General features: G+C 36.6%; 1 protein-coding gene across 10 annotated transcripts in view; it reads left to right on the top strand.

The window, feature by feature from the left end:
* PDLIM5 (PDZ and LIM domain 5) overlaps nucleotides 1–22989 on the top strand; it is a 201011-nt gene that overhangs the window by 58866 nt on the left and 119156 nt on the right. For all 10 annotated transcript variants that reach the window (XM_087863978.1, XM_045792084.2, XM_087863977.1 and 7 more), the window contains exon 3: nucleotides 3261–3412. In XM_087863978.1, coding sequence (XP_087720104.1) covers nucleotides 3261–3412 — 152 coding nt within the window. The remainder of the gene's footprint in view (nucleotides 1–3260; nucleotides 3413–22989) is intronic.

The following is a 22989-nucleotide window of genomic DNA, read 5'->3' as shown; positions in this document are numbered from 1 at the left end:
AGATTTTATTTATTTGTCAGTGAGAGTACAAGCAGGGAAGAGCAGGCAGAGGGAGAAGCAGGCTTCCCATTGAGCAAGGAGCCCTATGTGAGACTTGATCCCAGGACCTGGGATCGTGACCTGAGCCGAAGGCAGCTGTTTAATGAACTGAGCCACACAGGTGTCCCTTACTTATTTTTTTTAAAGGTTTATTTATGTATTTGAGAGAGAGAGAGAGAGAGAGAGAGAAAGCAGGGAGAGGGATAGGGGGAGAAGGAGAATCTCAGACTCCCTGCTTAGCATGGAGCCTGACGTGGGGCTCGATCTCAGAACCCTGAGGTTATGTCCTGAGCCAGAACCAAGAGTCAAACGCTCAAGCGACTGAGCCACCCAGGTGCCCCAGATAGATAAACTTTTAAAACTGGAAGGGACCTTTGAGATCATTTAGGAAACCCCCCACATCTCTCAGGTTAGTAAACTGAAGTCAAGGAAATAATAATAATAGCTAACATCTATTGAGCTCTTATCTCACCTAATCATTATAACAACCCTATAAATAAATCCCAGAGAAAGCAGTGGCATTGCTGGCTTTTAGGAACAGTTTTCTTTGTAAATGTCCCTTAAATTTAAACAGTTTAGTTCTGTGCATTTGAGAAGAACAATTCATATATCTGTTATAAGTGGTTTTTTATTTTTAAATTCATAAAAAGAAATAGTGGTTATTAAAAGACAGTTATATCTGTTAATGTTGTAAAACTGTATCTTTTAATGTAGTTACTGCTGTTTTTAAAGATTTTTTCCCTACCCTACACAGCTTTCATATTTTAATAAATATACCTGCCTTTATAGTATTTTAAACTATACTTAATAAAGTTCTATCTTAATTATTTTTTTCTTGATCCTGTGATTATGAAAACTAGTCCATTTAATTTTTATTGAATTTTGGAACTACTTTGTCAATCATATGATATATAATAAAAGGTGTGTATATGTGTATACGCACCGTATAGCTATGTTGATAAGTGTGCTGTGAGTTAAATTTTGATCTTCTTTGTTACTCTGGAAATTTTATTTCTTTAGTGTCAACATACTACTATTTCTTGCCCTTAAATAATCTTGGCAACTGAGGAGATTGCTTCTATTAGTGTAAAGATGAAAACAAAATCATGATATACTATGTATGTGATATACTATGTAGTGATAGAGAATATTTCATTTGAAAGTTTTGAAATCTTTTTTTACACTTTGTATCTGTGAGATTTTATATAGCTTTGATCAAATAGGAATTTTTCTTACTAATTTTAAGAATTATTTTAGTCATTTGATAGTTGTATTTTAAAATGAAATAAATTTCTAATTATGTAAAATTTTAATTTTTTCTAATTTCACAGTTTTTTGTTTTATTTTTCTAATTAAGTAAGCTCCACACACAGTGTGGGGCTCAAACTCACAACTCTGAGAACAAAAGTCCCGTTCTCCACCGACTGAGCAAGCTAGGCTTCGCCCCATTTCACAATTTAAAACAAATGCCAGTGTTAAATAATGAATCTGTGACATCTGTTCATTCAGTATGTATTTCGGGAAGGTCTGTAGTGTGCTGGGCACACTTCTAGCATTAGTAGAGAACGGAGAGGAACGCAGACTCTGTCTGTGGCTCTGTCTCAATGGATGTAACCTTCACAACTATTTTCTTGATTTTAGATACGATACTTGTTCTCATGTACTAAGATTGGTCTGCCTTGATCTTTATTTTTAAGGAAAGAGTTTGACAGCTGATGGTAATCAAAACCTAACCTGACTGAACATTTGATATCTATTTATAAATTGCTTTGCTTCCAAATTGTGAATTCCAGCACTCGGGGCTTGTTTAGTTTGCTGAGGGATATACTTTTTATTTTATTTATTTATTTTTTATTTTTATTTTCAAAGGTTTTATTTATTTATTTGACAACAAGCATGAGTAGGGGGGAGGAGCAGAGGGAGAGGAGCAAAGGGAGAGGGCGAAGCAGACACCCTGCCGATCAGGGAGCCTGACAAGGGGCTCTTCCCTGGGACTCCAGGATTTATGACCTGAGCCAAAGGCAGATGCTTAACCCAACTGAGCCACCGAGGCACCCTGGGATATATTTTTTAATCAAGAAGTAATTTTAGTAAGATGTTCTCTAAAATATGTAGTTTTTTTTCCATTTTTTAAAACATTGTGGTAATCATAAAAGTTAACCATTTTAACTGTTTTTAAGTGTACAATTCACTTGCATTAAATACAGTTACAGTGTTGTACAGCCATCACTGCTATCCATTTCCAGAATTTTTTCATCATTCCAAAGAGAAACTGTGTAAAATCCGTTAGTTTTAAGTATTTGAGGAATATTGGTTATTTTCTTTCTTTCTTTTTTGGGTGAAGTCTTCCAGCAACCCAATACTCAGTGTGATCAACTTATACTTACTGATTCTGAGCTTGTCATTTGAATTAGAATGGTTTCTCTTGATTTGTACTTGTTCAGTGTTTCTAGGTATGTATTAAAATTACATTATGTTTCATTTTACTGTAATTTTATATTTGCTTCTTTGGAGCAGTGAAATAGATACATATAAACTTTGAAGGAGCTCAAACTACATTATGTGAACACTTAGAAGATTGTTTAGAGGAGGGAAGAAAGATTGGGGATTAAAGACTGTGGTACACAAAAACATCTGATAGTCTCAGACACAACTGGTTTCCTTCCCCTCCTACTAAATGTCTGGAGCTGGAAGCACATCTAGTGTAAAAGATATTTGGGCCTGTGATCTAAAAAAATTCAGTACCCCAAACACTGGGTAGGAATTGGACTCAATAGGAAGGATTGTTCAGTAGATCCTCTGTCTGTGCTACTCTTTGTGTTCAAACAAAAGTACAGCCGTTTAAAGAGTTTTAAGCATTCTTTCTAAAAGAGTTTAAATACCCTATTCACATTGCAGATGCTCAAATGTAGTTTCCTTGGCTGTTCCTCTTCCTCATTCATAACAATCACGCGCTACTGTTACACAATAAAGAAATGCAGAAATTATCAGGGAACCTTTTTCAGAAAAGTCTTTCAATTTTTTAAAGAGCAAATAAGAGTTTAAGAAAATAAACATGAAAGTCATTTGAATTTTAACTTTACCTATTAATCAAGGTAACATTACTTTGTCTAGAAGTATATTAATATACTTTTGATTACAAGCAAAAGTATAATTTTCGTCTGTGTTTATTATTCTGTTTTTTAAAGAGTGACACTCCTAATGAAATATATTTATTTCAGCTCAAAGATGGAGGCAAAGCATCCCAGGCAAATGTAAGAATAGGCGATGTGGTTCTCAGCATTGACGGAATAAGTGCCCATGGAATGACTCATCTTGAAGCCCAGAACAAGATTAAGGGTTGTACAGGCTCTTTGAATATGACTCTGCAAAGGTAATTTGCATTTTGTTTGTCTCTGAGAGAGAAAACAGTTCTAAGGAGTGTGTTTTTGTGTATCTGATTTGTGGTATTAACTAAGAAGTTTCTACTACCTTTGTTTCAGGTAAATAAATTAAAAAAATATAATCGGGTTTAAATTGAGTTATCGAGCAGTATGAAAAATTGCTGAAAGCTTTGAATTATTTCCCCATAAAAAGACATGCATTCATGTACTCCTAAAAATTGTGTGTACAGTTTTAGAAAATCTAAGAATTCCTGAAATTTCTCAATAGAGTGCAGGCTAAAAATTCTTATTATAGGGTAAAATTCTTGGCTTTAATATTCTGAGTAGTGTATTAGAAGGTATGCTTTTAAGATACAGTTTGGCTTTTCTTAGTATGTCTTTTGCCCTTTTTTTCCTAGATAGAAGAAAATATTTTTACGTTTGAAATGCAGATTTTCCGAACTTACTGTTTTTGTTATTCTGGCCTCAGTTATAGCATAGCTTATCATCTCATTGATTGTAATATATCAGGCATTTTGAGTATTTCAACATTTGACCTCCCTTGAAATCATGTGGACTGCTTGCTAAAAATATTGATAGGCGTCAGAATATCTGAAAGGACCAAGAAGTATATTATAGTAATTCCCTATGATTATTATGAATTATTAAGTTATAACTACAGCAGTATCTTGGGCCCAGGGGAAGGGAGGTGAAAGGGGGTGTGGAGAGGGTGACTGAACGATAGCTTTCAGCCTTTAAGGTTTATTAGGAAAGTAGCTATCATTTATCAGCTGGGTATGGAAGGTTTTAAATAAGTCTTATTTTTGATGATTACAGGTGTTCTCTATTTCTATAAAATTTGGAAAACACCATCCCCCCCCAAAAAAAGTCTCATATATATTAATATATTATATATATATATATATTATATAATATATTGTGTATATTGTTAATTTTTAAGAGGGGAATAACATTTTGTGGTACCAAATGTATTTGGCTATGGAACCTTTTTTTCTTGAAGCCTCTCTTGGGACTATTTAAAGGATATATGCAGGGTAAGTTATGTACTTCTCTGGAAGCGTATCAATTTGGTCTTAAAACTGAATAGGAGAAATTTTTATGAACTTAGACTTACAGATTTACTTTGATGTAACCAGCTCCCCCCTTTGTGTGTGTGTGTGGGCGGGGAAGAAATTCCTGTCAGTGAGACTGTTCGTCAAAGGTTATTTATATTTAAATATTGATAGCTCTTAGGTGTACATTTTAATGCATATAAAGGAGTCAATGAGAAAAAAAATAACCTCGCTAAAAAGTTCTATTTTTGTAGTGTCCTTTTTGTTCTATGTACTGAGATCTATAACACAAAATTATTGTTACCAATTAAATGAAAAGTAGTCATTTTTATTTGTAGTCATTTTTACTAAGTATGAATTTTGAAAGGGTACCATGAAGTCAAGAAGCTTAGATATTAGATTAGAAGCTTACATACATCTTATTTTCTTTTGAAAATACTCTGGTTCTCCTAAGAATAGATGAAAACCAGATGTTACCTTGTTTTTATGCATTTCCAATTTAAGTAATCTGTTACTGACCCCTAATAAAGATTCTTTTAAGCTACTGAAATATGAAATTTAACAAACCAAGTCATTCTAAACATTTGGTGATACTTGTCTTCATAGTTCTGATATTCAGGGCCCAAAATATGAGAGAGAATTTTAGAGTCCTGTTATTATTCATTGTAATTCTCAAATTTTTGAATACTTCTTGTGTTAAGTAGTGTCAACTTGAAAAGAGATTTGCATTTAAAACAATTTATAATATAACATTGACAATACTACTGGGGCACCTGGATGGCTTAGTCGGTTAAAAGTATCCGACTCTTGATTTTAGCTCAGGTCAGCCCACGTCATGATTTCAGGGTCATGAGATCCAGCCCCGCATTGTGTTCCTCGCTGTGTGTGGAGCCTGCCTAAGTTTCTCTCCATCCTTCTCCCTCTGAACCTACCCCCCGCCACGTGTTCAAATGCGTGCTCTCTCTCTCAAAAAAAAAACAGAAAACAAAAACCCATAACATTAACAATACTACTAAAGAAATATTTTTTTGCCTTTCCAAAAATATAAATCTTTGAATAGTTTCAATCTTTCCCTATATTAAGTTGCTTCTTTTCCTTAGTTCTTTCTTATATCGAAGCAAATATTTTTTTTTCCACTTATTTCTGAATTTGACAACAGCATCCTTAATTGGCCTGTCACCTTACCCTCTTTATTCCATCTCTTACCCACCGGACCGTTTTGTAGTCTCCTTCCAAACTGAATAACCTACAACAGTACTTGTGCCATGTAACAACTCTTTTCTTCTTAAACATGTACTTTTCTTCATGAACGTGTAGTATTTCCCTTTACAGACTTGTAGTCCAGTTTCCCTAGAAGAAGAACTGGAGATATAATTCATGTACAAGTATTATATCAAGAGAGGTCTTTGAAATGTTACAACAAAGTGACTGAGGCAGGATTGGGAAGAAGAAGAAACTGAGATGAGCAAGGATGTGGTTTCAGGGGATATCTAGCTTCACCCTGATCCTGGAGGTAACTTTGGGTCAAAATTATATCATAGAGCTTGTCTTGCCTTGAGGCAAAGGAACAGGGCTTTTTTTTTTTTTTTTAAAGATTTTATTTATTTATTTGACAGAGATAGAGACAGCCAGCGAGAGAGGGAACACAAGCAGGGGGAGTGGGAGAGGAAGAAGCAGGCTCCCAGCAGAGGAGCCTGATGTGGGGCTCGATCCCGTAACGCCGGGATCATGCCCTGAGCCGAAGGCAGACGCTTAACCGCTGTGCCACCCATGCGCCCCAGGAACAGGGCTTTTATTCACCCTCTCTTAGATATGTTAGTCACTGGCCACCAGTTTTCCTGGACATGTATGTGTGTGGATGTGTGTGCGTATGCATGCAGGGTAGGGGGGAGGAGGTAGCTTCTGTTGCTTACACAGAAAGTTGCTGATGTGAACTGTTAGCGTTTCTGAGTGGCTGTACCAAACTGGTGTAGAAGTCTTCCAGGGGACGCAGGCTGGGTGCAGCATGTGCTATGAGATTCCATCCAGACTTGAGTCCATTTGTTCAGAGGATTAGGTTCTCTGTGATCTAGACTCAAATTGTCCTCCCCAGATCATCCCTACTCATCAATGAGTACTATCATTTTATTTAAGTTTCTTACTATCCCTCACCTGCCTGTCTTTCCTCTCATGAAATTCACTTCATCTAAGATGCCTCCTTACCTCTTCACTGCCAACACAAGCCTCTACATCCACAAAACCCTTGTTGAACCTCATCATCTACCTGTTGTCTTTCCTCGTTTTTGCAACTTATTCATTTTTCCCCCTCTGAACTCCTATGACAAGTTTATACCATTTGATTCGGAATTTAATTATGTGCTAGGTATAACCAGGAATAACAAGGCAGATTCCGTGAGTCATAGAAATGAACCTAATTAGTTAATAGTCATACCTAATACTGTCCATGTATTTAAATAATTACTCCATGTATATTAGTTCTGCTCCAGCTAGACTCCTTGAAAGCAAAGACCATTTTTTTTTTTTTAAAGATTTTATTTATTTATTCGACAGAGAGACAGCCAGCGAGAGAGGGAACACAAGCAGGGGAAGTGGGAGAGGAAGAAGCAGGCTCATAGCGGAGGAACCCAATGTGGGGCTCGATCCCAGAACGCCGGGATCACGCCCTGAGCCGAAGGCAGACGCTTAACCGCTGTGCCACCCAGGCGCCCCAAAGACCATGTTTTTTGCATGATCTGTGTTGAACAGCATCTTGTATAGTTTTATGTTCTTGATGTCTAATCAGTATTTGATGGATACCAGCATTAATTCCTAAACTTGGAATCATTTATTTATTCCACAAGTAGTTTTTGAGCTTTTACTACGTGCCAAGCACTGTTACGGATGCTGGGGACATACAGTGAGCAAAACAGATAAAATCTCTGCCTCACAGTGCTGACCTTTTAGCAGAGATAGACAAAAACAAGTAAGTAAAAGCATGTATCATATCACATGGTGATAAGTGTTATGGGGAAAAATAGAGCACGTAAAGGAGATAGGGAGTGCAGGGGTAGGGAATTGCAAGTTAAAATAGAGTGGTCAGGAAAGCTTCAGTGAGAAGGTTATTGGATATGTGGTTCGTGCATGTCCTAGGCAGAGGGAAGAAGTGTTACAGCGGCCTTGACAGGGAGTCCAGTAAGCCTGGAGCAGAGTGAGTGAAGGCAGCATGAGTGAGTGAAGGTAAGAGGTAAGGTCAGAGAGGGAGCAGAAGTGGCTTGAGATGGGGCAGAACTTGTAGAGCCTTGTGGGTCACCGTAATGTTTGTAATCAAATTTAAGTTTTCCTGGACCTAAAAAAATTGTGAGAAAGCCTTAAAGAGTTGTAGCTGCCTGGCCAAATCTATAGCAAGGTCTGGGAGAGAAATGACTTCATTGTTGGAAGGAGGGGCTAGAAGGAGGAGCAGACCAAGCTTCTCCCCAAGTCTTGATAGTGGTGGCACTACCTTTTCCTTTTAGCACTGTCAGAAACGCTGGATGGTTGCCACTTTTGCGGAGTTCTGCTCACCTCCACCCAAGAATCCCCAGGGGGAGAAGATAAGAGAAAAGCCATCTTTGTTTTTGAAATGAAAGTTACCAGCAATTTTGTTTGGTGAATTTTTTTTGCACTAAGTATTATTGATATGTATCAATTCATTAAATAAATATTAGTATATACACTTAATTGATTTCTTCTTTAGGCCTAACCTCAATATCTGAAAATAGGATTTAGATAAGAAAAAGTAAGATAAAGATACTTGCTTATGATTAAGGTTTTGTAACTGTTTTTTCCTATCTAATCTAATTTGGGGGTATTTAATAAAGCAAACATATTTTCTCTCTGTGATATCCAAAAAAGATAAGACTTGATTCACTGTGTTCTGGGTATCTAATGAATACAGAGGTGTGGAAAATTTCATTTTAATTTGTCTTTTATCCTTGGACTAGGATTGGAAGTTTCTTTCTTTTTTTTTTTTTCACTCCAGCAACTGGAACTGATTCTGAGTACAACTGGACAATGAAAAATTCTATTTGAAATTATTTTTCCTCTTGGTGAAATTAGGCAAATAGCAGTATCCTTATTTTTAAATATCAATTGCATTTTGCCTATACTTTTCTCCAAGTCAGAGTGGATCATTTTTCAAATTATATTTCAGCTAACGAAAGAAGAAAATTACTTTCTAAAGCTTTGATGTCAATAACTATTAACTAACTACATTAGAATTGGATTCTATGAATAAGATTTTTAACTGTTTCATTTTATTTCAGTAGTTTTCTACACAACACAGATAAACTTGCTACTAACTTACTGTATGAATTGAGGCAAGTCAGTAAAGTTCTGGTACTTAATTTTCTTGACTATAAAATGAGGTCATGGGTGATTTCTAAGTTTTCTTAAATTCTGGTTCTTGTTCTGATTTTTCAGCTGTAAATGGATAAGTTCCCTAGAGCTTGCTATTAGATCAAACTAACTTAGGTTTGTTTATTTTGGCTGAGTAAATCAGGAAATTGGACTTTCTTCGTTGGAGTTATCTTAAACTGTGCCAGGTTAGCAAAGTGACTTGTACTATTCTGCTGACTTTAAGGTGAAAGGTAGGTCAGATGAATATTCAAACAGCATTTAATCATAAAAAATACTTTATTAGTCCTTATTTTATATTTTTAAATTAATCCTCTCAGAATCACAGAAAAAATATAAATATGTGTAGCTTTTCTAATCTTCCTTGTTTTTTACATTACTGGTAGTGACAGGTCTGTGACTTTTTTTTTGTTCCTTAGGCTTCATTTAGTGTATAATGTATTATGATTGGAAGTGAAAGATCTAGAAGGATTGAGTTTTGAAAAATATTGATGTACTCTCTTTCTGCCTTCCCCTTCCTCGTCCTTCAAACAACAACAACAACAAAATTGTCAGAGGTCTAGTAACTCTACTAATGAATGGCAGACTGTAATAACTTAATAGGCTCACTGAATTACAAGAAAAAAGAAAAAAGTAGCTGTTTTACCAGACCGAAGCTATTAGCCGTCTTTTGTTTCATCTTAACAGATTGCTTAACATTTTATTACTGTTAGCTTTATGGATTCCACTCTGCTCTTTCACTAATAGCATAGAGGCAGGATTTATAAAGTATTTTTTTTAAATCAAAATTTTCAGTTCTCTGTTTGGATATTTGAATTTGTGTGAATTAGAAACATTTAGTTGGATTATCTTTTAATTGGAGTTGCACATTGATATTCCCATGCTTTTCTAATTTCTGTTCTGCAATTTAGCGTTTACTGTTTTTTTGTTTGCTTGTTTGTGTTGGTTCTAGTTTTGTTTTTTAATTCTTAAGTGGGAGGATGACTCTTTCAGAAGGACCAAGTCTGATCACATCATCCCTGCCCCCACTATTAAAATTAGCAATGCTGGGAAAGGGGAAGAAGACAAGCATGCATGGACATCTCTTTTGTGCAGTCCTTTTCACAAATATAATTTAGGAAGGAGTTAACATATCCATTTTTCAGATGAGTACATTATGGCTTCAAGAGTTTACATGATTTGCATAACAAACCCAGGTCAGTTCAAAGCCTGTGCCCTCCCCACTTTTTTTGTTGTAGCAGTGGACTTAATGACTCTGGTCTCCTAATAAAATTTGATGAGACAGGATAGTAACACAAGAGGGGTAACTTTTTGACTCTTTTACTTATAAGCAATCGCATCTCTCTGCCCAAAACATACTTTTCATTTGCACTCTCACCTGTCAGTATTCTGTAAGTAATATTATACCTAAATTACTTTCTATGTGTTTCATAGATCCCTATATGTTAGAATGAAAAGAAAGAAGAAAAAAAAAGGAGGCTAAGTAGATCGGTGGACCACTGAATGGGAGCATTCATTTGGATACTGACTTGTGTATATGATTGTGGGTCCTAATTCATAATGTGATCTTTCAATTTTCCCTCCTAAATTTATAACCCTGTTGACTGTATTTGCTAGTTTATTTCTGTATTAAAGTATGCAGTCTTAGTTCTTGAGCAGGCTTCTATCTGTGTATTCCACAAGTTACTAAGGATTCAGGAATTTAAAAAAATATATTTTCATTATGGTACTCACTGGAAAAGAAACCGTAACTGTCAATCAGCAAATCAGTCAGCAGGCATAGAAGAGAAGTATTTATTTCATATCCCTTTTTCTTCAGTTCAGTAGGGATAAAGATTGTTGAAACTGAACTTGAAGGCTCAAGTTAGTTCATTTTTTTTGATAGTCTGTAGCAGTTTGACCACAGATTTGGTAAATATAGGTTCATCAAAGTGTATTTTGCATTTTGAAATTCTTCCCTTTGAACTTTGTATCTTGAAACTGTGTGATTATTTCTTAACAATAAAAATGTTATTTACTCCTGTGAAGGAAAAATTATTTCAGTCTCTAATCCTTTGGGCAAACAGTCCTGAAAGTGATACATTTAAAGACACGTTTAATTATGAAGCTTTATTGAAAAATTTTAATATGTTTGTGCAGAATTTTTTTTTAAAGGCCACGAAACAGAGATGGAAAGGGGAATGGTAATGACACTGGCTTTGAAATTAGGCAAACTTGGGGCAAATCTTGGTTCTACCACTTTCTGACTGTGTAACCTTAGGCAAGTTATGTGACTGAATTTCAGTTAGTCATTTGTTATTGGGCATTAATAACTGCCTTCTAGGGCTCTTACAAAGGTTAAACAAATTAGCATATGTAAAGAACCAAGGGCACAGTAGAGGTAAAATTTCTCTCTTCTTCCTTCTTTCCTCATGATAAGTATTAATATAGTATCTATTTTACAGATACTTCTTGGAGAGCATATTTATTTTGTTTCTTAGCAACCAAATGGGTGTGACTGGAAGGAAACGGAGAAAATGAGAAGGCAATCTGGTAGGTAGTTATGTGAGAAAGTCAGGAAGATAATCTTACAAGTTAGAAGAAAACGTTTTTTAGTCAACTGAGTGTTTTTTGATCGTACAGTTGTAATTAAAGCTTTTTAAAACAATGGAGTGGATACAGACATCCTTACTGCCAGCTGACGACTGCTTTGGTTCAAAATTATTGCCTTAACCAGTAATTTATGGCAGCAAAGAGAAACCAGTACACACCTAGTCTTGTTTATTCTGCTAATTCCTCTTCTTCTCCTTAGAAGAACAGTGTAGATATAATTCTTTTTCACTGTGGCTTAAGTCAGAGCGACAAACAAAAAAACGAGTTTTTCAAATCTCTCTCGCCCATCCAGATTCATGTGTTTTCCCTGTAATTTCCTGAGTAATATATTAAAATCAAGTTAAATTACTAACTTTTGGACCTTGTTTTTATGATACTTTTATAAATCATTTTTTATAACCCTTTGTCAACACAAACAGTAATTACTTAAGTTCAGTTGAAAAATCTCATAATGTTCCAAATTTTTAAAAATTGGACTTTTCCTCCAGGTTTGCATTATGACTAGCAGCCATAAGGGGTAGATAGAAATAAAGAGAGTGATTTATGATTTCCGCTGTTAAGGAATTTGTATCTATTCATTGGGCTAAGAAGAGACAGGAAGTGCTGCAGGGCTGCAGGGTTCCCACTGAAAGCTGAAACTTGGGCCAGGCTTTCAGGGTGAGGAGGATGTGTCAGCTGGAGGAATACCCTCTGAGGTGGTTTGAAAGTGGCCACTCCCCAGGTGTGTGTTTGGATGAGCATGTTGACCAGTTGGAAAAAGAGATAAGAATAAAAGGAAAGGTAGATGGGAATAGTGCTTTGCAGGTCCTAGACACTGAGGTATTAAAAGTTTTGACCTGAAAAGTGACATTTTCGGAATAATACTTAGTGAGACTGCTTGGAAGAAGGTGGAGACACACACAGAGGCAGGGAGACTGGTTAGGCAAGTATTGCAGTAACTTGGCTACATGAGGGCTTGAAATGTAAAACAATATAAATGAGAGAAATTAGAACTTGAAGAGTAATTCTAAAAGTCACTGTAGTGGGATGATATGAGGAAGGAGGGAAGAGCGACCCATCCCCCTGCACATCTACTTACTGGAGGCTAGCTTCTGCTCCTGTCATGTCACCCACTGAAAGTGACACTTGGATGTCTCACAGATTCCTCTGTCTTTTTAACATGGTCGGAACTGAGCTTACACCTTACCTCACCCATTTGCATTGCCTGCTGCACTGATCTTGGTGAATGGCCCACCATCCACCCTGTTACCCAGACCAGAAAGACTCATTCCTTGCCTGAACCTCCCACATTCTTCTCTAACCACCTGTTGAGTCACATTTGTGTGTATCTCCAGACAGACCGTGAATAGAGTAGAATAAATTAGCATGGCCCCAGGGTATGGTGGTGGCAGAGGCACAGCACCTAGTCATAAGGCCTAGATCTTAAAAGGAAATGTTTAAGATCCGTTTGTTTAGCATATACTAATGAAACACTTGCTGTGCTGATCACTGAGGATAAAAAGGAAGTCCTCAAACCTGCCCTCAAGGAGCTCACCGTGTAGGGATCTGGTTTCTAACCTTAAATAAGGACTTTTTTTTTTTTTTAACGTCAGATGTTTTATGGACAGCCTTTCCTGTCACATTAAGACAGTAATTGTATTTTTAGTAATTGCAGATTTCACAAATTTTGTGTTAAGATAATTGTGTTTTTAGTGATTGCAGATTTTATATTGTATTGCAATTTTAAATGAAGAGAAAGATTTTTTACATTTATGTACAAGAATTCTACATTTATTTAAAAATCAAAATATATACATGATTTAAGCAGACTTTAAGCTTTTAATGCTTAGTACACAGATGAATTCATGGCTCACCTGTGAGAACTTAAATCTGTGTACCATTTACCTCCAGCTGCTTCAGGTGTGGTTCATAGACTGGGACCCACCGGCCAAAAAAATTTTGAACTATCTGAAAGTAGAGAGGTAGAGTCTTAAGCAGAGACAACCAGGGAAGGTAAGTCTGAGGAGAGACAGCATGAGGATGGGGAGGGAAGCAGAGACAGAAAGACATACACAGTAGGACAGTTGACGGAGCACAGTAACCTGAGAAGATTCTCCTGGTCACATCGGCTTATTAGCAGATTAGAAGGATGATGATTCTACCACATTGGATTCTACCAAATTAAGCTTCATTATCATTTTAAGAAAGAAAGAAATAAGCTTAATCAGAGTTTTAAAGTGAGAAACACACAATATTTCTTTGCATGAAAAGCAATAGCCGAGTTAAGGTGTAATATGCACGCTGATTAAGTGTCAAGAAGATCACACCCAACTCTTGAAGGAAAGAAATGATATATCTGTTTATTACATACTCCAGTGCCTACCACTGTGGCTTGGACTTAGAAGATAGTAAAAAAATATTTATTGCCTTTCATTGTAGAGAATGCTGCCTTGAACATTATAGTAATTTTTGCTACTTTCTCCTGATAAATTTAGAAATAGTTCTTAAGTTATTAGTGAGATAGAGTGACAGTCTGGTCATTCTTGTGTATTTAATGACAGCAGTCTCCTTGGGGTTCCAAATAAACTTTTTTGTCCATAGTATCAAGAGCTTTTGAAAGGATTGAAATTCAAGTCCTTCCCAACTGTTTCTAGTGTCTGTTGTTGCTATTAAGGTCTCAAAGATTGAAATAGCTTAGGCTGTATGTGAGTTGAAAAGTAAACCGAAGTGATTGGCTGTGCAAAAGACAGATATGGCAGGTTATTTATACTGTCAAACTTCGCAGCTTACTTTTTCTTTAACGTATTTTAAAGCCTGCATTTTCATAGTAAACCAGCTTTATACACAGGGTTTTTTTTGGTTGGTTGTTTTGTTGTTGTTGTTTTGGTTTTTCTTTCTTCTTCTCTTTCTTTTCTTTTCTTTTCTTTTCTTTTCTTTTCTTTTCTTTTCTTTTCTTTTCTTTTTCTTTTTCTTTTTCTTTTCTTTTGTTTCTTTCTTAGATTGTAGGAGAGAGAATCTTAGGCAGGCTCCATGCCCAGGGCAGAGCCTGCCACAGGGCTCGATCTCACAACCCTGAGATCATGTCCTGAGCCGAAATCAAGAAAGAGTTGGACACCTAACTGAGCCACCCAGGTGCCACTTTCCACAGGTTTCTAAATGTTACTAGTCCTAGTAATTTTTTTTAACCAGCCACAATCTCTTATTAACAGTCTTTCTCTGAAGTTTAAATGCATAAGAAGAAGAATCCTTCATTCATCTATTTTTGTGTGTGTATGAATTTTAATTTCTTGAGTAATATAGCAAGAGTTTATTTCTGTATTACAGTAAAAATCCATAGATGATATTCCTGAATTCAGTGACCTCTCTTACAGTTAAGTCTGCCTTTATTTGACTGTTCTGGCTGAAGTTTCATAGCACTGTTTTCCTGTGTAATCATACTGTCACAATGAATATGAGGGACTTTCCAGATTCTTTTGTTTTACTGGAATTATGTTGTATAGACTTTGCTTTGAAATAATGGATTATTTATTATTCTAGAATGTTTTTGTTATCCTGAGAGTATGTTTGGTTACCAAATTATTCTTGAAACTAAGAAAAGTATTTTTGTATTTGAAAGATAAGCTAGTTAACTGCCTCTTTCAAAGTAGAATTTTTATCTCTTTGACACACTGAATTATACAATATCTCTTTTTCAGATTTCATAGATTCTATAATATTCATGTAGATTTCATTTTCTTATGAGAAGCCTGTTTGCTCTTAGTGAGCCAAAGAATTATCTCCAAGGGACCAAAGCAAATTGCTCCTTTATTAAAACTTGGTTGTGCTTTTTTGATTTGTTTGCATGTAATTTCTATTGCTATATAATATTTACAGTTGAAATTATTTTAGTATTATGCAGAAAAAATTTCTTTTTATCTATTCCTTTAAAGAAAGTTAATAGATTATAACAATATCCATGTTTCCAAGAACTTTAGGTAATAGTTTTTCTTCTGAGATATCTGATGTAACAAGTGTTAAGGTTGCTAGGGAAGGAGCTTCAGTCTTGTTTCTTAGCACACAGTAGGGATTTGGTAAGTACAGCATATTAAAAAGAAGGTAGTGTTTTATTTATTTGTTTATTTATTTATTTATTTTTTAAAGATTTTTATTTATTTATTCGACAGAGATAGAGACAGCCAGCGAGAGAGGGAACACAAGCAGGGGGAGCGGGAGAGGAAGAAGCAGGCTCCCAGCGGAGGAGCCTGATGTGGGGCTCCATCCCAGATCGCTGGGATCACGCCCTGAGCCGAAGGCAGACGCCCAACCACTGTGCCACCCAGGCGCCCCTGTTTATTTATTTTTAAAGATTTTTATATGAGAAAGGGAGAGAGCAGGAACAGGGGGAGGAGGAGGGGTGGGGGGAGAGGGAGAGGGAGAAGCAGACTTCCCGCTGAGCAGAGAGCCCAAAGCAGGGCTCTGATCCCAGGACCCTGAGATCATGACCTGAGCTGAATGAAGTCAGACTGAGCCACTGAGGCACCCCTAAAGAAAGTAGCATTTGAAATTCTTACTTTTAATAAGTTACTGAGCTGGGAACTTAATATACTTTAGTCATTTAATCTTCATGGCAATTATTGTGACAGATATTATCACCCCACTTTACAGAGAGGGTAAGTACTATACTTCAAATTCACACAACTTGTATGTATATAAGCCAAAATTCAAGCTCAGGTCTGTTTCCCTTCTAATATAATGATTGTTCTACAATATCAGACAGTCCCTTTAAATAAAGGAATTAAGAAAATATTCTTATTGTATAGTCATCATAATGCCTATTGTCTAAATGTGCATTTTACTCTTCCAAATACACCCAATAAGAATTTTTGCCGTTAAATTTGTTCCATAAGAGGCAGAGAAAGAGGCATTTATGGAGACTTTTGTGTGATATTTCAGTTATTTCGAATTCCATGGAAAATACTAGCAAGAAGTCAGTGCTCTTTGAAAAATTTGCCTTTTTAGAAGCTCACAAAATATTCTGGCAGTAATATTACCTCATTCATTCCTTTAGCAGCTCCAACATATGCATTCTCTGGATTTATTAAAGCAGCATTAATAATATCTTCGTCTGTGAAATAGTTTTTCAGTTGAATTAAAATGCATGGTTAAGTTCAAGTATAAAAACAGACTTCCTAGATTTGTAGCATTTTATAGTGACGCAGCTCCAGCTGTCAACCAGTAGAACTTAGTCCACCTTCACCATTTATCTCTATGAATGCTTCAGAGTTTTTTTCTGATCTCTTTTTAAAAATACCTGCAGTGTCAAATCTGTGACAGTGGTGATGCTGGGATTGGGGTTGCACAGCAGAGGAAAAACAGAGGGACAGGCAGGTGTCAGCCCATGAGTTCAACTTGATTAAGCCATGTGCCTGTTTACCCTGATATACTCTGTTGTTCATCTGTTTGATCCTTTGTTTACAGTGTTCTTTTAGGTGTCTTACCAGTATCTTATGCTGAGTGTGGGAAACATGCTGGATTTAGTAGTAGATTGGTTTTTACCAAATACCATTACTGTTAAAGTAGCCAACATGTTTCCTGTTTTCTCTAACTTTTTCTCCTACTTTCTTTAAGTTATTCATTTTCCTGCATTTTTTCTTTCTTTAAAGCCTTAAAATCTCTACTTGTCTCTAAGGTGTCAAAATGTCCTTCGCTAATTACATGTCTGGAAGTTGAATGAACCATATGTAATTGAATTACAGAAATAGGAAAAAACTTTGTTAGTTTCAGTGGACATAGAGACCTTAAAAATACTGAGGTACAGTCCCCATCATCCCCAACACACACATGCACGCGCACACACATGCACACACACGCACACACACACACAAAATGCGTGAATGATGATGGCAGGAAGGAACAGAGTAGCATTGTTCAGTCACCTGAAGTTTGAAGTTCTGAAAAGGAAGAAATTTTTAGACTAAGGGGAGTGAGAAAGTTTGCAGGGATCCTACAGAAGAGAGATCTTAGTTGAGAGTAATTCCATGATTAACATACAGGGCAAGTTACAGGTTAGTGCCAAAAGTACGCCGTTTTCCCAGGAACTGGGTGAGATGAGCCGTGGTGGAGGTTGGGATCAAGCACAAATTAAGAAGCTTGAAAGGATTGTAAAAACCTTAGCAATATGTGAATGAGTGACACGAGGAACCGAGATTTCTGTGACTTGAACTTACGCACATGTATCTATATATAATATATAATTCATACCCCCTGCTTCCTTCGAAGTGTAGAAAACTGTGTATGTGCTTTAGGCTGCTGACTGAATTTGTTGGCTTAAGAGGACTTATGTGAACAATGGAGAAATGGAGGGAAGATTGGGGCCACTGGGGCCAATGTAAGAAAGAGAAAACACCCTCTTCTCCTCCCTCTCTTCTGCAAGCATGGTATGCCAGTGACAATGCTAGGAACAGAGAAGAGGTAGAGAAATTAATGTATCTCAGTTCAAGAAACCCCTAACGGGATGAAACAGACATTTTTATACATGGGTTGTTGATTGTCAGAATGTGGATATGTACAAGTAGCATCTGGAACACAGAGGAAGAATCTGAAGGAGGCAAAGATGTCCTACCACATAATGCGTGAGCTGAAGCTTGAGTATAGAATAGGGACTTGCCAGTGGTCAATAGTAGGAGTGAAGAAGGCATTCAAGGCAGAAAGGACAGCTTGAGGAAAGCCCATGCTCCTTTCTGAGAACTTGTCAATAGTTTACTATGGCTGAAATGTAGTTTTTGAGAGAACAGGAAGAACAGGAGAGGATTAGAAGGTTTTAAAGGGTTCAGATTATTGTAAGAGATCTCAGCTGCCATACATAAAATTTTGAATTTTGGTTCTTAGCTAATGGGAAGCTATTGAAGAATTGTTTTGAAATACAATATTAAGAAATTTAATAATAATCATAGTATTTATTGAGCAGGTGCTCTATGTTAGGCATTCTTTTAAATACTTCACATATAACTCATTTAATCCTTTGTAGAACTTTGTGACATATGGATGCTATTATTATTCTCCTATTAAAGATAAGGAAATGGAGGAAAACAGTGCCTAGGGTCACCTACCAGGATTATAAACCCAACTATTCTGGCTGTGTGTAAATGTGTAGGGCGGGAAAGGAGGTTGGGATTTGATTTCGCAAGTGTGGGTAGGAACGAATGGAGGCCTGGGTGAGGGGAGAGTTGGGGGGAGGAGTGAGAGCCCTGATGGCGAGGGCTGGGAATTCCAGACTGGTTGAGGAACTTTCTGAGGAGCAGCTATCTTGATCCATGTCTCACTGACTCTTTTCTGTTGTTTATCTCCCATTTTAAACTTTGCTCCTTTTGCTTGGTTTTTCTCTCTTCTCTTCAGTCAGTAAAACTGATTTATTCTTTTAATGACTATTTGTTAGGTTTTAGTTGGGGTGAGTCTTCATTAATTCCTGTACAGTTACAGAAAAAAAAAAAAAAGATATAGTCCCTGCTGTAAAAGGGGTGTTTGATGTGGTGTGACAGGTAAGTACAGAACCTGTCAGTCTTGTTAGTGTGAGCAGAATGATAAAGACTTATGGGAGGGCCGTGTTCATTGATTGTATACTTCATCTTCCACTTGCAGTTCTAAAGCCATTTGTGATACATTTATCTGAGCTGGTGAGGTCTACAGCTCCCTGGTTTCTTTAAACATCAGAGCTGGGCCCCTCATAGAGCCAATGCATATTCTGTATTTAGGGGTATAGAAAACTTAGTGTCCTCGAACACATACACACATGTACCCCTTCCAGATTTTCCAACATTTTGGTTTTAAGAGGAAAAAAATCTCATTAGTGAATGTAAAACCTCATTCACATCCGCTTCTGGACTGTAAATTCCTAAGGGCAAAGGCCATGCCTGTCTTGTTTACAGTAGCATGTTTTGATCTTTCCCATAGACTTGCTCATGGTTTGTGCTAAAATATTTGAATTGAATACTGCATCTGAGGGTAAAAATTTCCTAAAAATGTTTTTATTCAGAATTAGGAAGTGAAAGCAACAATAGTGCAGAAGTGAGTGAGACTAATGAGCACAAGTTTGTGATGCTAAATAAAACAACACTAAGTTGTGGGCACAGAATGGCAAGAACAGTTTTATGTGGCGCCCCACATGGCATATCCCTCTCTGGGGAGCTGTAACTTGAATGTTTACATTTTTAGGTCTTGATTATAAACGCAGCCTCTTTTGTCCACTGTGAGTTAGGGAGTGAAGTAATTCATTTTCCTTTCTACTGCCTCTGCCCATGGTGAGAATAGAACTTCCATACACGTCTTTTCTGCCCACCTGGAATGGAGGCTGATGGAAGATACAACTTCCATCCATTTGGCTCAGTTTCTCTCCTGGGGGTTAGAGTTGGTGCCTGATTGCTCTAACTTGATACTCATTTGGCCATGTTACTGATGAGTGGCATAAACTGTGCCATAAGGGGGTCATAGTCTCCCCAGTTCCACTTCTTCCCCTTCTGTCCTCACATGCGGCAGGTGCCCTGGTCAGGGGAGAGGCCTGCTGTTTTCTCTTACTTCCTGTTCCTTTTTTATCTACTCTTTGAGTAAGTGAAAGAGTCAGAGATGGAATTTAAAATGAGAGTCTCCTCTTTGCTCAAACACAAATCTGAAGTTAAAGGGCCTATTTAGAGAGGGTTTACATTTACTTCTCATTTGCCTGCCAGTATTTGATAGGCAGAGAAGGAGGAAAGAGGTTTCGGAGATACATCTAACCTTCTGGGTAAGAGGAGGTTTGGGGGCCCACCTGGTCAGTGTACTTCATGGACTGCTTAAGTGGCTAATTCTTTGGGTTAGAAAAAGAATTCATTGCGCTTCGTAGCTACACCCTGATTGAAGCAGTATTTGGTCAATGAGTCTTCTTCCTTTTTGTTAAACCATTCACCCTATTTTTATAATTCTGACTACTTCCAGTGATCTCAGATACCTTTTATTTAATCTATTTAATAGGTTAGGAGTGAATGATACTTTCCCCAAGGCTACTAGTAAATTTAGCTTTAGCCTAATAGTGAAATAAGTGAAAAAATCATTAAAGAGAAAATCATTTGTCTTTCCTAGAAGCAAAGCTTCATGGTTACAGTCACTAATTTTTAGGATATATATAGTAGGGTAACGAATATATTTTAGTAATTCATTTCACAGTGAGGCAAGAACTATGTGACATTTTCTACCCTTGAAAAATGCAAAAGTGGATGTTTGCATGTAGGATGTCTGCCCCTCATATATACTAATTCATTAATAGTAATTGTTAATATTTATTGTATATTTAGAGATCAAGTGTGCTTTGAATACACTATCTCATCAAATCCTTTCAGCACTCTTTTTTTTTTTTTTTTTGTACTGTATTAGTTTCCTGTGGGTGATAGGACAAACTAGCACACACTGGGTGGCTTAAAACAACAGATATTTATTCTCTCCCAATTCTGGAGGCTAGAATTCTGAAATCAAGGTGGTGGAAGGGCTATACTCTCTTTGGAAGCTCTGGGGGGAGAATTCTTCCTTGCCTCATTCATCTTCAAGTGGCTGTTGGCATTCCTGATGGCTGCCTCCCTCCAGTCTCTGCCGTTATGATCACTTCACCTTCTCCTCTTTGTGTGTTTGTGACTTTTCCTTTTTTGTGTCTTATAAGGAGTTTTGTCACTGGATTTAGGGTCTGTTCAGGTAGTCTAAGATGGTCTTCTCTCAAGATCTTTAACTTAATTATATCTGCAAGACCTCTTTTCCAAATAGGTAACATTCACAGGGTCTGGGTGTTAGGACATGGACATATCTTTTTGGGGATTACCATTCAACTGACTGCAGATACATACTTTTAGTATCATTTCTCAGGGAGATATTGAGTGTGTAGTCAGTTTGTTTTGTCTATGAGCTGTCCTCTCCACCATCACACTGTGACGCCATGCTCTATTTGTAGATGATCTGTTTTGAAGCATTGCCCATATGATATCTAGTCCCCTATTTAATTAGGAATGAATTCACACCTGGTAAGTTTTTTCTACTTGTTGTTTAGTGTCTGTTTTGGAAGTGTGTACATAAGACTCACTGAAGAATTTTCTCCATGCAAAGACTGGAGATAACCTTGCCATGGTTAACTCCAGGAGAAAAGGCCGCTCACTACTTTGACGGCAGCAGAGACTTGTTTTTCTGGTTTAGTGAGACCAGTCAGAAACATCAGAGTTCTAATCCTGACTTCATCACTTACTAGCTCTAGGGCTATGAGCAAGTTACTTTAGTTTTTAGACTTCAGTTTATTTATCCATAAATTAGGAATCCCTGGTTTGTAGTTAGCTTAGTTGAAAAAATTAAACCTGAGCATTTAATAAGTAGTTTGCCCAAATTAAGCATGTAAATATTTTAGAAAACATAATTCCAATGTCTATGAATTTCTTCAGGCTTACTTAGTTAAAGAACTAGTAATAAATGTTATATTTTTTAAATAGTTGTTTATATCACAAATGATGAGGCTTGCTCCTTTAAATTAAAAACAACTTTAACTGTATCTTCTATTATCCATGTACATATATGGCATCTTTTTAAAAATTCAAATAATATTTGCTTTGCCTGTTTGTGGTATCTTCCTCAGCAGAGTTTGGTTTTGTTGTTTGTGTATTTTTTTTTAAAGGATCACTCTTCTTACCCAGTGCCTGACACACATACCAAAAAGGGAAAAATTGTAAGAAAGAATGCTCCTCAGATCACATCATCCAGTTATTGCACTTTCAGCATTTTGTGAGTGATGGCTTCTTCCTAAGGGGACATTCTTTTTAAGGTTGGAGGTCATTGTTTCTTTTAAAGAGCACTGTGTTCCAATTCTGGATAGTATTTTCTAGACAGGAAACATGACCATCTTTCATTTCATTGTCCTTTTTAGTAGATGTTTGTTGAAAATACTGGTTGCTGGATAAGACAACTTGCCCCAGTCGTTCTTACTATTATTGTTTGTTTTTCCATAGTTGCATAAGCCTATTTAATAAGGTCATGGTGATCAGATAGATCTATTTTTCATCTATTTTCTGATGAAAGGACTGATTTTGTTTTCTGTACTGTCTTCTCTTATCCTCTTAAGTTACTGACAAGTGAGAAATTTTCAGAAATGCGTGTTTTAGAGAACAGTATTTTTTGAAATATGTCTTATTTCTTGGAATTTTATAAAAACTCTTAGGCTGTAGTCTTAATGTAATCTCTTCAATGGAACTGTTGATTATGTAATGCCAAAGTCTGGGAAGTTTTTAGCCCAACTGAGTTGTAAATATTTGTTTTCCATTTCTGTGTAGATAATATGGATGATGGATGCAAAATTTGTTTTGACCATTAGCATTTATTATGCTTGCTTCAGGAGGAGTGTATTGTTGTAGAACTGAATCTAGCGATGGATTTTTAAAACTATCTTGACTCAAATGATACTGTATTACTAATACTGCCCCTGCTATTAATTTCCTCCTGAAGTAGAAAATGGTCTGTTTCTAACTTGCCCGTCTAAACACCCACTCTAATACACATTCATGTGTACACACCCACATTTCTATTCAAAGCAGAATCGT

This window comes from Ursus americanus, chromosome 8 (assembly GCF_024610735.1).
Source record: "Ursus americanus isolate L20-20 chromosome 8, mUrsAme1.1.p, whole genome shotgun sequence".
Lineage (NCBI taxonomy): Eukaryota > Metazoa > Chordata > Mammalia > Carnivora > Ursidae > Ursus > Ursus americanus.
The sequence above is the reverse complement of the archived record's forward strand: the minus strand, read 5'-3'. Positions and strand labels throughout refer to the sequence as shown.